At 57.2% G+C, this 14,996-nt stretch overlaps 1 protein-coding gene across 2 annotated transcripts in view; it reads right to left on the bottom strand.

The window, feature by feature from the left end:
- ABTB2 (ankyrin repeat and BTB domain containing 2) overlaps positions 1-14,996 on the bottom strand; it is a 168,744-nt gene that overhangs the window by 32,355 nt on the left and 121,393 nt on the right. For both annotated transcript variants that reach the window (XM_058527166.1, XM_058527167.1), the window contains 2 exons: positions 13,145-13,291; positions 6,884-7,097 (listed from right to left, as the gene is read on the bottom strand). In XM_058527166.1, the coding sequence (XP_058383149.1) occupies positions 6,884-7,097; positions 13,145-13,291 (361 nt within the window). The remainder of the gene's footprint in view (positions 1-6,883; positions 7,098-13,144; positions 13,292-14,996) is intronic.

Here is a 14,996-nt window from a genome sequence, read left to right as displayed (position 1 = left end):
CTGCCTGTGCCACCCACCCACCTGTCCCACTCTCCTGTGGCTGTCCCTTATGACCCAGTTAAAATCCCCGTCCTGACGCCACCCCCCAACTACTCCAGCCTTCTCAAAGACCCCCTTGAAGATGATGATGACCATGACGGTGACGGACACACAGCAGCACTATTCTAAGTGCTTTACGTATATTACTCAATTAACCCCCACAACGCCCCTAGGCGGGCGACGCTATTATTCACACAATAAGAAGAAAATGAGGCACAGAGGCCAAACGACACGGCCGAGCTCACTGGCACATGGCAGAGCTGGAACTGAACCTGGGCGGGCTCTGGGGCCCGAGGGTTGGCCCAACGCATCCTCTTACACTGTTTGGTGGGTTCTGCTCTTTTTTTCCTTCTGTCTTGTTTTTGCCTCCCTCATTAGGCTGGAGACTCCATCACATAAGCCACTCTTTATAATCCTCTTATATCCCTTCCCCACTGATCCACAGAGGCCCAGGGAGAAATACGAGTTAATAGATAGAGGACTTAAGAAGGCATCCGTCACTTCACATGTGCTCTGTGATGCTAGCTAAAACTAGTGTGGTGGTGATTGTAAGGAGCAGTCACAGCAGCAGTTGCATCATTATTATTATTGTTAGTGGTGGTGGTGGTAGGGGTCACATTAGTAGAAGCATCCGTAATTGTATGTGGTAACATTACTAACCCAGATGCCACTTGAGAACCACATTTTAAGAAATGTTATACCACGTCAATGAAGACAGTCTATTCTGGATGTCAACATGTCATCTGAACACATTTATGACCATTATAATGAGGAGGAGGAGGGGGTGGCAGCCACTGTTCAATAAGTACTTTTTATATGCTAGGCACCAAGTAAGTGCTTTACTGTATGTTCTCATTGAACGCTAGGAGCCATCTCATTACCCTCACTAATTTACCAAGGAGGACACCGAGGCCTAGAGCGATGAGCTGACACGTCGCACTGCTAGAGGGGAGCAGAGAGAACGCCTGTAGGGTGACCCAAGGGGCTCACGGCCTCCTCCTGCCCTTTGGCAGCATCTGAAGCACCGGTGTGGCCTTCAAGGGGAGTGGACAGAACTCGGAAAGGCTGACACCTTTGCCGACTCCAGCTTTTCCAAGTCGTGTTCATTGACTTGCTGGAAACTTCTCAGCCAGCACGACATGGAAGAAGGCAGCCAAGAGCTGGGCCAGACACACACTATCTCCCACCAGGACCTCACCTGGTCAAGGACTTCAACCTCTGCACTTGTCCCTCCCAAACCGCCCAGTGGTGCAGGACCACACACCAGCTGCTCCTGGCTGGGGCGTCTGGGGTGGATCTTGGCAGGAGTGCATCTCCTCACGGCATTAAGGCACACAGTGTGGGAGGGCCTTCCTGGAACCTTCTGCTCCCCTCTCTCTCAGGGGTTTAGGCCCTGAGAAGGCAAGCGTGGGGAGAGAGCAATAAAAACCAGCCAATCACAGGTGGACCACTGGGGCTGGACCACTGGGCAGGACCGCCGGGCCTGGACCTCCTAGGCCACAGCTCAGCCCTCTCCTCATCTCAGCCCACGAGGTCTGTCTCCCTCCGCAGCTTCGCTCTGTACCACGTTCCCCCATTCTCTGGCTCTGTCACCCTGCTCCTTGCTGACTCTCCCACGTGCCACATTCCCTCTGCCTAACACAAATAATCATGTTAATGATCAGAGTCACTAATGCTTAGCCTTTCCTGTGTCCCAGCTACAGTTCTAAAAGTATCATGTCCGTGAACTCAGTTAGCCTTCACACCTTATGGAGATTGCAGACTAAACTTCAGTTGTCTATAGAACCTGAGCTTTCAGACACTCAGTGACAGGTTGAGGGTTCTAAAATCAGACAGCAGTAAGTTAGATCAAATGCACATCTTTGGATAGCAGCTCCCTCCTCAGACCGAGTTCCAGCTGTAAGAAATCGTGACACCACATGTTTCTAGGCTCCATCCCAAATCAGACTCTGGCTGGGCTCCCCCTGGCTTGGTGTCCTGAACACCGGCAGGCCCCAAGCCTGCTGAGAGTGCCTCCCTCCACGAAGGGCACCGTGCAGGACTGGGGAGAGGGAGGCAAGGGCCCAGAGCCCGAGGCTTCGGCAGATGGACTGGTTTATGGACAAGTGGTCCCCGTCACACCCAGTAGCCCCAGATACTCCTTTCAGGTCTGCTGCTCTGCTGCTGCTGCCGGACGGTGTGCTCGGGAACGCTGTCCGGTGAGCCGGGCCCTCCAGCACCCGACACTCTGACGTGGAGAATCGGCTCCCCTCCTGTCCACCTCCGCCCCCGCACAGTGTCTGTCTCCCTTCGTGCACTCTGCTCAATAATGTTTTCTTCTGGCAATTTGCGGGCGAGCTGGTAGACCTCCTGCCACTCCGCATGTCCACGTGGCCTTTCTCCCCACTTCTCAAACTCCTCGTTCCCTGGAGGACGATGACCCAGGAGGTATCCTTCATCCAGGATGCTATTCCAGCTGCCCATCCCTCTGCCTCCAGGCTCGACCAGCAAGGACCACAGCTAGCTAGATGGCTGTCCATTCTCCTCCAGACCTCAGGGGAAGGAGGCTGCTCCCTCTCCCAGGGTAACCCTGGATCTCTGACAGGAAGTTCTTTCTCTTGCTGAGCTTGGTCTCAGGTGATGACATGCCCTGCAGGGCAGCAGCTGTGACTAATCCTGTGTCTGAGATGCTGCCTTGTGCCTCGCTGGTGCCTGTGCTGCAGAGCTGCCAGCAAGAACGGTATCCTGGGAGGGTGCAGGGAGGCTCCAGCTGTGGGGCTCCCCGTGAGTGGCAAGGAAGGTGGGGCTGGAAGGGCCCCAGAGGAGGTGGCCCCAGGTTGTCCTCGAGCGTCAGGACCAGGTCTTAGCAGCCAGCTGGGAAAGCTGTGCTGGTATGGTGCAGGGCAAGGGCTTTCAGGTCAAACACACCTGGTTCGAATCCCTGCCCAGCTGCTTAGCAGCCAGGTGACCCCCAGCCTCCCGCCCTCCCTTGTAAAATGGAGGTAATGCTGGCACCTACCTTGCTGATTTGGGTACAAGAGAAACAGAAGTGGGTAGAAACGCCCTTTAAAAGGCAGAGCTGGCTACTTTTGTATGTGCTACCTCACTTTGTCCTCCCCAGCGAGACCACTCAGCCCCATTTTACAGACCAGGAGCCTGAGGCGTGGGGGGCGGATCTGAGCCCGGGCCTCTGCTCCAAAGCCTGTGCTCTCCCCTGGGCTGCCTGGCTGACTGTAGCAGCAGATGGAAGTCGTTCCAGTGCCTCCATGTCCCTTGCAAAGCTTCCCTGCTGGCCACCCTGAGCTCCCGCTGTTTCTACAAGTCCCTCCTCCACCATCTCCCCTCCCACCCCCGGAGCTGGAGGCTGGGGAGAAGGGCCCTTACAGAGAGGTGCTAAGGCCCCCCCAGAACAGCGCAGAGGCAGACCGTGGTTCAGCAGGTTCACACGAGAGGGACGAACGTCCCCGCCCTTTATCGGCACAGATGTGGTCACACAGCTCCTAACTGGAAATAAGAAGGGCAATTCTTTCAAAGCAAAAATCTGTGAGCACAGACTTGAGCAGCACCATCAATGGTGCCATGTGGCCAAACCCACGCGGCCACACTGAGAGCTCTTAGCCCACGTGTGCGAGGCAGTGGGAGAGGTCACGTAGTAACAGACAGACCCAGAAATCCCCAGACCACCAAATCCCCTGTCAGAAGGTCTCTGGGGCTACACACCCGCCGTCACACCCGAAACCTGTGGACCTGGCCCCCATGCCCCTGATGTGGGGCAGAGGAAGGAACTCCAGGGAATGAAGGGGGGGCGCTGGGCAGCAGACAGACAGCCGGCCCCAGACTCACAAGGGCACAGCTGCGTGACCCCGGAGCCCCAGCAGACTCCAGCTGCTCTGTGCAGAGGAGAGGGCTTCCCCGGAGCTCGGGTGAGGATGGCAGGGCGGCGGTGCCTTCAGGGGACACACAGCCTGCTCAGTGGCCCCAGGAATGGCCAGCCGGCCCTCCACGGACTCCGGGGCCGGTCCCATCACAGGGAGTCCAGACGCAGCAGGATGCGCTTCAGGAGCCAAGACCCGGGCACTGGAGAGCTGCGGGCCGCCTGCCGGCCTGGGTATTTCTAGGGTGCCCTCCTTGCAGTGCCCAACCCGAAACGTTTGGATTCTTTTTTCCTAACCGTGGTTCCAGTTTCTCATGTGTCTAATACTCACTTGAAATGAATCATGGAAAAATGCCTTTGCTACCAATTTCTTTGTGCTACAGGCAGTGTGGTTTTTAAATAAGGATATAGCTAAACACACACACGTGTGTGTGCTACCACTGGAGCTCAGCGACCACAAGCACATACAGACGAGCTGCTGAGGTCCTACAGAACCCTGATGCTGCTTTTCAGAGCCTTGGGGCTGTGACTCCTCCAGGAGGAGAGCCGGGGGTAGCCACAAAGACGTCCGAGGGGTTCCAGCACAGCGCCCACAGAGGTGTCAGTGCCCTGGCCTGCCCCGCGGCCAACAGCCACGGTCACAGCGAGAGGGCCAAGCAGCCCAGCCCAGGCAGTGGGTCCAAGGAAGGCGCCCCGTCCTCTCCTCCCAGACTCCTTTTGCTTGGGTGACCAGGCGGGTCCAGCACCCTTGGGAACCTTAACAAAGCAAGGCCCCGTCACCCGTAAGTTTTCCTTCCCTTTGTCCTCCCAGCCAGCTCCGGCAACCACAACAATTTCTCCACAAATCAGAAGCAGCTGGGGCTTAGGGCTCGCACTCTGGTTCCACCTCCTTGCTGGGTGCTTCCTTCAAGACACCTGGGGCTTCCACCTGCTCCCTTCTCTTTTTTGGGGGGTGGGGTGGGGCAGGAATATTGGCCCTGGGCTAACATCCGTGCCCATCTTCCTCTACTTTATATGGGACACCGCCACAGCGTGGCTTGATGAGCAATGCATAGGTCCACACCCGGGATCCGAACCTGCGAATCCCGGGCCGCCGAAGCGGAGCGTGCGCACTTAGCTGCTATGCCACTGGGCCGGGCCCCACAAAACTGCCTTCTTGTTCTGTGTCAGGGCAAGAGCAACCCGCCTCGGTCCTGTATTCACTGTCCATCTCCCAGAGAAAGAAAGACAGTGATGATCTAATAGCGATACCAGTAACAACAGCCGCGCTGGCAGACGTACAGGACTCTACTGTACGCGCGTTCCCAGGCTCTACTGCACGCGTGTCCTTAGTCGCCCGTAACGACAGACAACATGGGTAGTGGCTGTTAGCAGAGTCCCCGGGGCCTTGGCACATCACCACATGGCTCCCGGCCTCCAATGACCCATCTGTAACGGGCTGTGAAGAGCACCCATCTCCTGGGAGCGTGTGCATAAGCGAGCGCACACGCACGAAGTCAGCACAGCACCCAGCACAGAGTCAAGGCCCCAGGAAGGCCGACTGTCATGATTTCATCCCGACAGCTGCCTCAGTACCACCCCACGTTCACAGCTGAGGAAACCGAGGCGCAGGGAGGTCTGGAAGCTTGCACACAGGTCTCAAGGTCCGTGAATGCCAGAGGTGCTGTTTGTGCCCAGGCCCCTGACTCCAGGGCCACGGCATTCCCAGTGTCCAGTGTCTGCCGTCTGTCTGCGGATTTCCGATGTGTTCGTGGTGGCCATCTTTAATGAGCCATGGGCAGGAGTCCACCTTCGCACCCTTGTTTTCTGTGCCCGTGGAGGCACCGGAGAAGTGGGCCTGGCTGTGGGGTGGGCGTGAGGACCAAGAAGTTGGTGAGACCCCACGCCATCCAAAGACAAGGGGCGGGGGGGCACTAGGAACGACAGCACTTTCTGCATCGAGGTCTCAGGTCATCTTCCTCCACGATGGGCACAGAGCCCTCGGGCTCCCCTCTTCCTGGCCCTGCTGTGTAGAGTGATGTACGTAGACAGGGTTTCCTAAACTGAAGGCAAATCCTTCCACTCCCTGGACCTTCAAGCACACGACTCTCGAGCCCACGGAGAGACCCTGCCTTGAGTGGCCATGTGGTGGCCTCCAGGTGAGGCTTATGCCAGCATATATGCTGTACGGGGCAAAGAAAAGCACCCTTTCTAGGCAGAAAATTTCAAAAAGGTGGCCCTCTGAGCCGACCAATTAGAAAAGGCAGCCTGTCCTTAGATGGACATAGTCCAGTGTGTGTCTCCCACTCATGCCTCTTGCTGGGTCCCCTTGTGTAGTACACAACCTGTTCATCTACTCATAGCATACATCTGTTCCCTGCCTCCAGCTGGGCAAGGGCTGGGATGGTGTAGAGAGAGCACCAGACTGGGAGCCAGCAAGCCTGAATCCTGGGGCTATCCAACTAATAACCTGCCAGAGCCACGATGCTCTTATCTGTAAAATGAGTGGATGGAACAAAAGATGCCTAAGACCCCTCACAGGAAAGATGATAACAGTGATGTCATCGTCATCAAACGAGGTGACGGCTACCATTGATGGAGGGCCAGTTACCACCCAGACACCGTCCTGTGTGTTCTCAGAGCGCTGGCTCACCTGATTCTCACTACACCTGTCTAGGTCGGTGTGAATACCTCACTTTGTAAAAGAGGCCACTGAATTTCAGAGAGCCCAGCTGGTAAGTGCTAGAGCCAGTAAACCTGAGACAAGGCCGAAGCCCGCATTCTTGGCCTCAACGACCCCACACGACATCAGCCCGGGGGAAAAACCCCCACTGCGTGCCAGGGCCAGGCCTTCATCCATCTGCATTCCCAGCCCCTGCCGGTGCCAGCTGCCTCCTCATAGGCACACAGGCCGGCGCCAGGGTCCTCTTCTCACCTTGTCCGTCAGTCAGTCAGTCAACATACATTGGGTAGCATGCCCCGCCAGGCGTGCAGCCCGAGGACGACCCCTACCGTTCATTGTTGAGGGCCATCCTCGGGGGGTCCAGGTTGGGGTTCTCCATGCACTCCATCTGTGGACACCGCAGGAAGTAGTAGAGCGTGTGGAGGGCGTCGGGGGACCAGGTGATGGGCTGGGGCGGCTGGCGGGCCTGGCGGGCAGGGCTGGAGCCAGGACACAGGGAGTGGCGCCCCTGCATGTGGTGCATGGCACGGGAGACCAGGTCGCCTGGCGGGGAGGGCAGAAGGGAGGAGAGAGACGACAACGTGAGTCACAGTGCACATCTTCCAAGGACACTGTAGCTACGGAGAAAAGTCCCTCTTCTGCGGTGGTGCGCAATGCCTGGTCACCCTGGAGCCAATGGGGGGACTGTCCCCTCCACACAGCAGTTCCCTTTCCTTTTCCCTCACGGTCTCAGTCTCGCTCTGACAGCCCAATGACACGCTGGGCAGGGCTCTCCTCCGCCAGAACTTACACTAACATGGTCTCTTTTCCGACACCCCCACTCTCTCCACCACCGCACGGGCCTCTCCCCAGCTCTCTGACCACGGCAGTCTCCGGGCCTCTGCTCCCAGCCTCCGACCACCAGTGCTGCTGCGTGGGGACCTCCCCTGTGCTGGCTCGTGCACACCCGAGGTACCCCAGCAGAGAAGCCGCCTCCACCTCCACCTTCTCAAGTACGTCTACCGCCACCACCGAGTGCTCACTATGTGCCACGCGGTCAATTCCTCAGAAACAGGATTTAACTTGATCCTTACAATCCTGGGGTCAAGTATTATCCCCATTCTACAGATGAAAAAACTGAGGGTTGTCTGGTAAATATGCATTTACTGACCCCACGCATCCCCTGGTCACAGGGAGGCCACCATGCACTCGGTTAACTAGCCCAGGTCGTGTGGACAGTAAACGGGAAGGCCTGGATTTGATTCCAGGCTTGTCTGACTCCCAAGTCCACGGACGGAACGTGACAGGGCTGCAGCCTGGCCTACTGAAGTCGGTGGGGTCCTTGGGTCCCTACATCCTGCGCTGCGTTTCTGCCCAAGTCAAGTCTTTTCAAAACCCCCGGCCGGGACAGGAAACGTCCCATCATTGTGTGAGGCCACAATGCTGAGAACGGAGGGTGAACGGCCCCAGGCACCTGCGGCCCCTCTGTTCCGGGAAAAGTGGCGCCTTTCCATTCTCCTCAGGCCTGAGAACTCGGGGTGGGGGCCTCCCCCATGGGTCAGCTTCCCCCCATCTGTGGGGGTTCCTTACAGACAGCCCCTTCTGGAGAAAGCCTCTGAACACTGCTGCCCCCAAGGTGGGAGAAGTGAGCAGGTTTTAAGTGGGTGAGTGAAGTGTCCCTCATCACCCATTCACCCCATCAGTCTTCATTCCGCAGCTCTGTGAGTCTGTGCCCTGCTCCCCAGCCCCCTGCACGGTCCACCGCCAACAGGGGCTCAGCAAGCATTTGGAGAATGAAGAATAGCCTCATGCGTCCATTTCATTCCATTTCTAAACACAGCTTCTGCTGGGGCTGGACTGGAGCTCACCTGCTGCCACGTGCTCCCACGACAGCACCCTTCTCCACACGCCCCTCCGGGGCCTCCTCCCCGTGCCTGGCTCTGCTCTCCCTGCAGCTGGGGCTCAGCTGCCGGGTGCCTCCGTGCCACCCAGGGCCAGGCGGGCAAGGGCACCGAGTTCCTGACACTGGCTCCCACCACCGAGACCCAACTGAACTGGTCTGGGGCAGGCCCGGGCGTCTGTACTGTCCACGTTCCCTCAGTGAACCTATTCCAGTCGGGTGTGAGAGCCCCCACGTAACGGAGGACAGCACAGATTCCAGACCGAATCGGCACTCGGCCTCTTCCCGCCTGTGCGCCTCATGCCACTTCCTCGTCCGAGCCTCAGCGTCCTTGTCTATAAAATGGGAATAATCAACATCTAACCCGAAACTCATGAGGAGCCAAATAATTAATAAACGTAAAGCACTTAACAGCATGCTTGGCCCAGCGGGAGAAGCTGCTGCAGGTGAGATCCAACAGCCTTCTCGCTACCGTCTTATTACTCCTCCTCCTCTACCCCACAGGCCGCCTCCCGCAGCGCCCTTCCCTCCAGGACCTCTGCCCCACGTCTCCCAGGACAGGAGGAGTCCCTGAAACGCCCCACGCCAGCCCTGCCTGCGGGCTCCTGGGTGGTAGAAACTGGCATCGACAGCCCCCAGGCCAGCCCGTGCCCCCAGAGGCCCGGTGGACAGCTCAGCTGGCTGCAGTAAGTTGAAACCTGGCTCCCATTCTCCAAGTCTAAATGTCTTAACTTCTGGCAGGACCACAAGGAGGAGAAGTCCAAGACTCCGTGATAGCGTCAAAGAGAAATTCTGGTGAAGTATCAATTCGAAGGCTCCACGAGGTAGAAGTCATTATGTGTAATTACACTTATGATTGTCCTATGGTTTTCGGTGTAGAAGCCTTTGGCAGCACACTTCCAGCCAGAATGCAGGAGAGGAAATCCACAAAGCCATGGAAGCACCTCCTAAGAGCTCCCTAAAGGGAGCCAGGAACCGAGAGAAGCCTTCCGAAGGTTCGGGAACACGAAGGCAGCAGAGCGGCAGCTGGAGACGGAGGTCCCCAGACACTGCTGTGAGCCCAGCTGCGTGCTACTGTCCGTCTCCCTCAAAGAGCAAGACGACAGGCGCCTGCAGACAACGCGGAGCGGCTTCTAGACCCTTCCACTGCGCCACAGCCCTCGTGACGGCCAGAGAAAGCCGCTCACTGTGGACAGCCCCCCAGGTGGCTTTTCTTCCCTGCACCTTATGTTTTCAAGGCTTCGTGACAGACACGAAAAGAGACAAAGTCCCATTTATATTACAACTACCCCGTAAGGGAGGTATTTCCATTTTACAGGTGAGGACAGGGGCTCACAGAAGTCACATGATTTGTCCCACTCGCACGACGAGACAGTGAGCCAGCCAGACTTGACCAGGTCCTTGTGTCCCAAATGCCTGCACTTGGCCACTGCACCATGGCCACTTCAAGCATGGTCTGTGAGCCTGGATGGGCTGCACACTGTTACCGGCCCACAACAAGGTAATTTCAGAAACTGAGAGCGAGCTTTAAAAAGCTTCCAGAGCAATCTGACAGAGGGATTCTACGTCTATCTAATGTCATAATAAAAAAATTGGCTTGCACCTTATATGTCTTTTCATTTTTCTAGACGTTCATTCTTACTGTATTTTATGCAAGTTTCAGTCTGTGACAGAGCGGGGGCATAAGTTCCCTGCTGTCACCAGAGTTTGAGAGCCGTGGCCCAGGCTGGCTGCGCTCCTGATTCGGCACGGGGGCCACTCAGAGTGGCTTCTGCAACGTTGTCGCACTGGAGAGTCCATGATCATCAGCTGGACGGGACCTGAGTCTGAGGCCCAGAAACCCCCGAGGCATGGGAAGAGCCCTCACTGCCTGAGAACCCTGAGCGCCTGGACTGGAGGGGCGATAGGTCTCCTTCTGGTCTGTCTGACCCTCATGATGAGCCATCAAATAAAAACAGCAGGCGAGGGTCTGGAATTCAGCATTGTCTTCAAAATGAGGCATACACCATCTGGCTACCTTTCAAGAGAGGTGTTCTGCTTTATTTCGTATTCCCTCCCACTGACATTTTCGTGGGTAGAAAGGGACCGAGGAAGAGACAAGCAGGAGCTCCCCGTACAGCTGGGCCCGACACAAGAATGCAGCTTGTTCTGACTCCCTGGCAGGCTGGTCTTGGCGAGCAGCACGGAGTTAAGGCATGTTAACCCGGGTAAACTTTCAGGTACAAGCAGCTCAGTGCCAAGTATCGGTAGCCTCATTAAGTTCTTTCGTCTCCAAGAGAACAACTGTACTATCTGCCTCCGCCTCTGTCCCTCCCTGCTTCACAGGGGTTAGCAAAAAGCCTGGTCTCAGAGCCAGGGCGCTGGGGCAACTTGGCGCTTACACAGCCTGTGTGGCTGTCTGTGAAAAGATGCTGGGGTCTGTTTCCCTTCGCCCTGAGGAGGGGCCAGGCTGGGCTGCAGACCAATCCTAGGTGGGTCCCAGGGGACAGACACTGGGCAACAGAGAACTCCTTCCTTCTAACACACACACAACATCAGGTACTGGTCTCATCACTGGGGACACAGCAGGGGACTAAACAGGGAGAGAGTCTCTATTCTCAAGTTGAATTCTAGTCAGAGGAGAGAGATGACACACTATTTACAAGTAAACATACGATAAACATCAAGTGGCAATCAGGACTTTGAATGAACCAAAGCCACAAGAGGGGAGGCAGAGGAATGAGAGTGGGGTGCTCAGGGGAAGCCTGTCTAATAAGGTGTCATTTGGGCAGAGACTTGAAGAAAGTCAAGGACCAACCTATTTGGGTATCTGGAGGAAAGGGTCACAGGCAGAGGGAACAGCTAGTGCAAAGGGCCTGGGGTGGGAGATACTGGGCCAGGACACTGGGAGCACAGTCAACAAGAGAAGAGTAGCAGGCAATGAAGCCAGATTGTAGAGTGGATCTTGGGCTACAGTGAGGATTTTGGATTTCACTGAGTGAGCCAGGAAGCCATGGGGGAATGGAGGGGACACTGAACAGATGAGTGACATAATCCAATTTGTGGCTTAAATGGCCCTGGTTTGGGCTGAGTTGGTAGCAGTGGAGGTGGTGAAAGGGGCAAACGTGCGAGTTTTAGAAGGAGAACCAATAGGACTTGGTCCGGGGCTGAATGGTGGTAAGGACAGACTGACGACAAGCCCGTCCCCCGAGGGAAGTTTCCGAACACTCCTCTTTGCCTGGCTGTGGACTGTCCTGGGCACAGAGGCCGCCATGAGAAAAGGCAAAGGCATAGATCCAATCCATGACCTCTGCTGCCCTGGGGTGCTGGAGGCTGGGCAGCGAGCCCATCCAGGAAGCCCTGAGTAGGGGGCTGGCTGCTGATCCTGAGGAGCCGTCTGCCACGGGCCAAGTCACTTTTCTTCTGAGTGTCCTGTCCTGTCCCCTCATCAGGACATGCCGCACTGAGCTGTCCTGAGGAGTGAGTGAGACCTTGCGCGTACAGTGCTTCATGCGACACCCTACACACAGGAAGCGCTCCCTTAAAGTTCAAAATGTCACGTGAAACCAGGGTGGTCCCCAGTGCACTGAGAGCTGAGCGCGTCCCTCACTGTTCTCAGGGCAGGAGAGTTCACCACAACACGGACCGTGCTTGGCCCGAAAGACAGCCCCTGTCCAGGGGACAGTGTCAGGGTGGGGATCAAGCCACACACCCGAGCCCGCTTCCCGCGGGGTCCTGGGGCGGCCCCGACTGCTGTGGGGCCCCAGGAGACAGAGCCGGAAGTCCCACCTCTCACCCAGCTCCAACTGCTGCGCCACCTTGAGCCAGCGCCTTCACTTCCTGTCCTGGGAAGGGGCAGGGAGAACGCAGGGAGCAAGGCGGGAGGAAGCTCGTCCTGAGGAAGCAAAGAGGCCTGTCAGCCACTGCTCAGGAGCCAGAAAACTCACAGGAGTCACAGCTGGGAAAGGCTGCGGCAGAGTGGGCGCCACCTGCTTCCACAGCGTGCTCCGCAGGTGTCAGCGCCCTCCACGGGGCGGCCTCGTGACACAGCCAGGGGCACCCAGGAAGAGCGGGGCCTGTTGTCTCACATCACCGGGGTAAGAGAGGGAGAGATCAGGGACGGGGGCTTCCTGCCTCCTAACACGCCCTTCCGAAGCAGCTGTCCAACGGTGATGACCTAGACCAAAGGGATCCCCTGTTTTCCAGGAGCCTAAGACCCTGGGTGACCCGGGGCCACTGCAGGGCCGAGGCTGCCGACCACACCCTCCTTCCACCAGAGCAGCTCTGCTCGTATCTCCCCTTTCCTACGCTGAGGTCTCAGGGCTGCATTCTTTTAAGAAAGAACACTGGTGGTCAATTCAGAGCCTTTGGGGCCAGGCAGGTAAAATGAATGGAAGACACAGGCCAGCTGTAAGACAGCGAGGTGTGTCACAGGGTGGGGAACACAAACTAGCTGCTTGGCTCCCCCGAGGGCCGCCATGCAGGAATAGGCACAGGGTCGCCAGACCATCTGATTTCTCAAGAGAACCCAGAAATCCAGATTTACGTGATCAAGTCCACATGCCGGCCCAACCATACATGTCTGTGGGCCACCAGTTTGCAACCTCTGGCCTGGAAGGACCTGGCTTTCAGAGAAGGCAGGAAGCGTGGAGGAGGAGGAGGCCAGAGTCCAGAAGGCGAGCTCGTCCCTGCCTTGCCCTTAGTGCCAGCTGGGCGGGGACGGCACACTTACTCAGCTCTGAGATGCTCCCCACACAGGTGGCCAGGAGGGACTGCTCCAGGGTGCGGAGCTCCAGCTGTGCGTAGGCCTCCGCCCGCTCGTCATGGCCCAGGGCCCCGCCGCTGTAGGGGCTGAAGTACGCGGGGAGGGAGAGGACACCTGCGGGAAACAAGGCAGACAGGTCACCCTGGGGGAAGGAAAGCTCCGCAGGCCACAGCTGCACAAGGAACTGGCGTACGTGGGCTCGTGGGCCACACGAGAGCGCCCTCGTCCTTCCCTTCTTCACGTCCTGGACGTTTCCAGGGTCTCGCTCGGCCCGGGCACCGTGCTGCACCCAGGGTGTGGCTGACGGGGAGGCCTGGCTTCATCTGCACGGAGCTCGGGGACGTAAAGGTCCACCCTGCCCACCCAAAGGGCAGCCTCGCCCCCAGAGTCCCCTCCCTCCCCCAGCCACCTCCTCTCCTTCTGGACAAGAGACCACAGAGAAAGGAGTGCTCTGTCTCCACCCCAAGAAGAGGATGTGGCCCAGCTCCCGGTGTTTCTCATTAGCAGTTCAACAGCTGAGGAGCAGAGCTGTCAGACCAGTCCCAGGGGCGGCAGCCTGTAATCCCCCCCACTGTGTGGCTTCTTAGAAAGCACCAGAGAAACAAAATCAGACCGGCTTCAATTACACGCTGGTTCTTCAGGGCGGGTGGCCACACAGAGTCCCAGCTTTGGTAACTGCTGTTTCTTTGATCTATGCCTCTTTGTCCAACCCCCTGACAAAGAAATACCCACAGGAATTTAATCAGTCACTTTTGGGAAAATTTCTTAAAACTCTTTGAGATAACTGGACAGCCCCTGGGACGTAGCCAAATCTGGGTTAGAATTCCCTACCACGAACAGAGAAATGTATCAAGGATGCCAACAGCCACAGGCCATGCGGCCGAGCAGTTAAGATGGCCCTCCAGCAGGAATGCTGGGTTCATGGCTCTGTCACTTAACCCACCATGTGATCTCAGCTAAGCCACTCCACTCCTCTGTGCCTCAGACTCCTTGTGTGCTAGCTGGAGATAACGACAGTGCCTTCCTTGTAGTGTAGCCGTGAGGATGGACTGAGTTGTAGGATGGCTACCCTTGGACCAGTGTGTGGCTCAGAGCTAGCGTGTGGCTCAGAGTAAATGCTCTGCCGGGAGATGGTGCCATTACTTCTACTGTGTGCTAGGGACGCAGGCCTTATTTACATTATCGCATTTATTCTTCCAACAAAGCGGGGACTGCCGTCTCCATTTTAGATACTGGGGGACAGACATTCAGAGAGTTGGAATAAGTTGCTCAAGTAAGTAGCAGAGCTAGGACTCGAATCCAGGTCTGACGGCTCTAGAAAGTGTACACTTAACCCCTCTGTAAGCCAGATGCGGTGAGCGCACCAGCAAGCGCACCGCGTTGTTCTGACTGAGTGGCTGTGCACGTGACAGTACTGCCGTATTCCTGGTGCCCGGTTCACCCACAGATGTCCCCAGGCTGTCGCATGTGCTTCTCTTTCTCGAGGCAAACACACAGGGCCGCCCTCCTTCTGCCCAGACCTAGCAGCGTTCTCTGACCACTCCGTAGGTTCAGCTGAGGGTCAGCCCTGCCCTCCTAGCCCGCCCTTCCCCTGACGCAGCCTCCCTGCCCTCCGCGGGCACTGCTGCCTTGGTGTGGCTGAGGCCTGCCCCAGAATCTCCCTTCGCCCTCTTGATGGCAGCGGCCCCTCCCACCACATCTGGCGCTGACTTGGCAGAGCACGGCATCAAAGCACTTCCTCCAAGCTGCGATTCCAGCGGGAGGAGGAGAAGGAGGAGGAGGGCAAGACTGGGTCCCCCGCCCCCAGCACTGCCCTCAC

Source organism: Diceros bicornis, chromosome 31 (assembly GCF_020826845.1).
Source record: "Diceros bicornis minor isolate mBicDic1 chromosome 31, mDicBic1.mat.cur, whole genome shotgun sequence".
NCBI lineage: Eukaryota > Metazoa > Chordata > Mammalia > Perissodactyla > Rhinocerotidae > Diceros > Diceros bicornis.
This window is presented reverse-complemented; position numbering and strand designations above follow the sequence as displayed.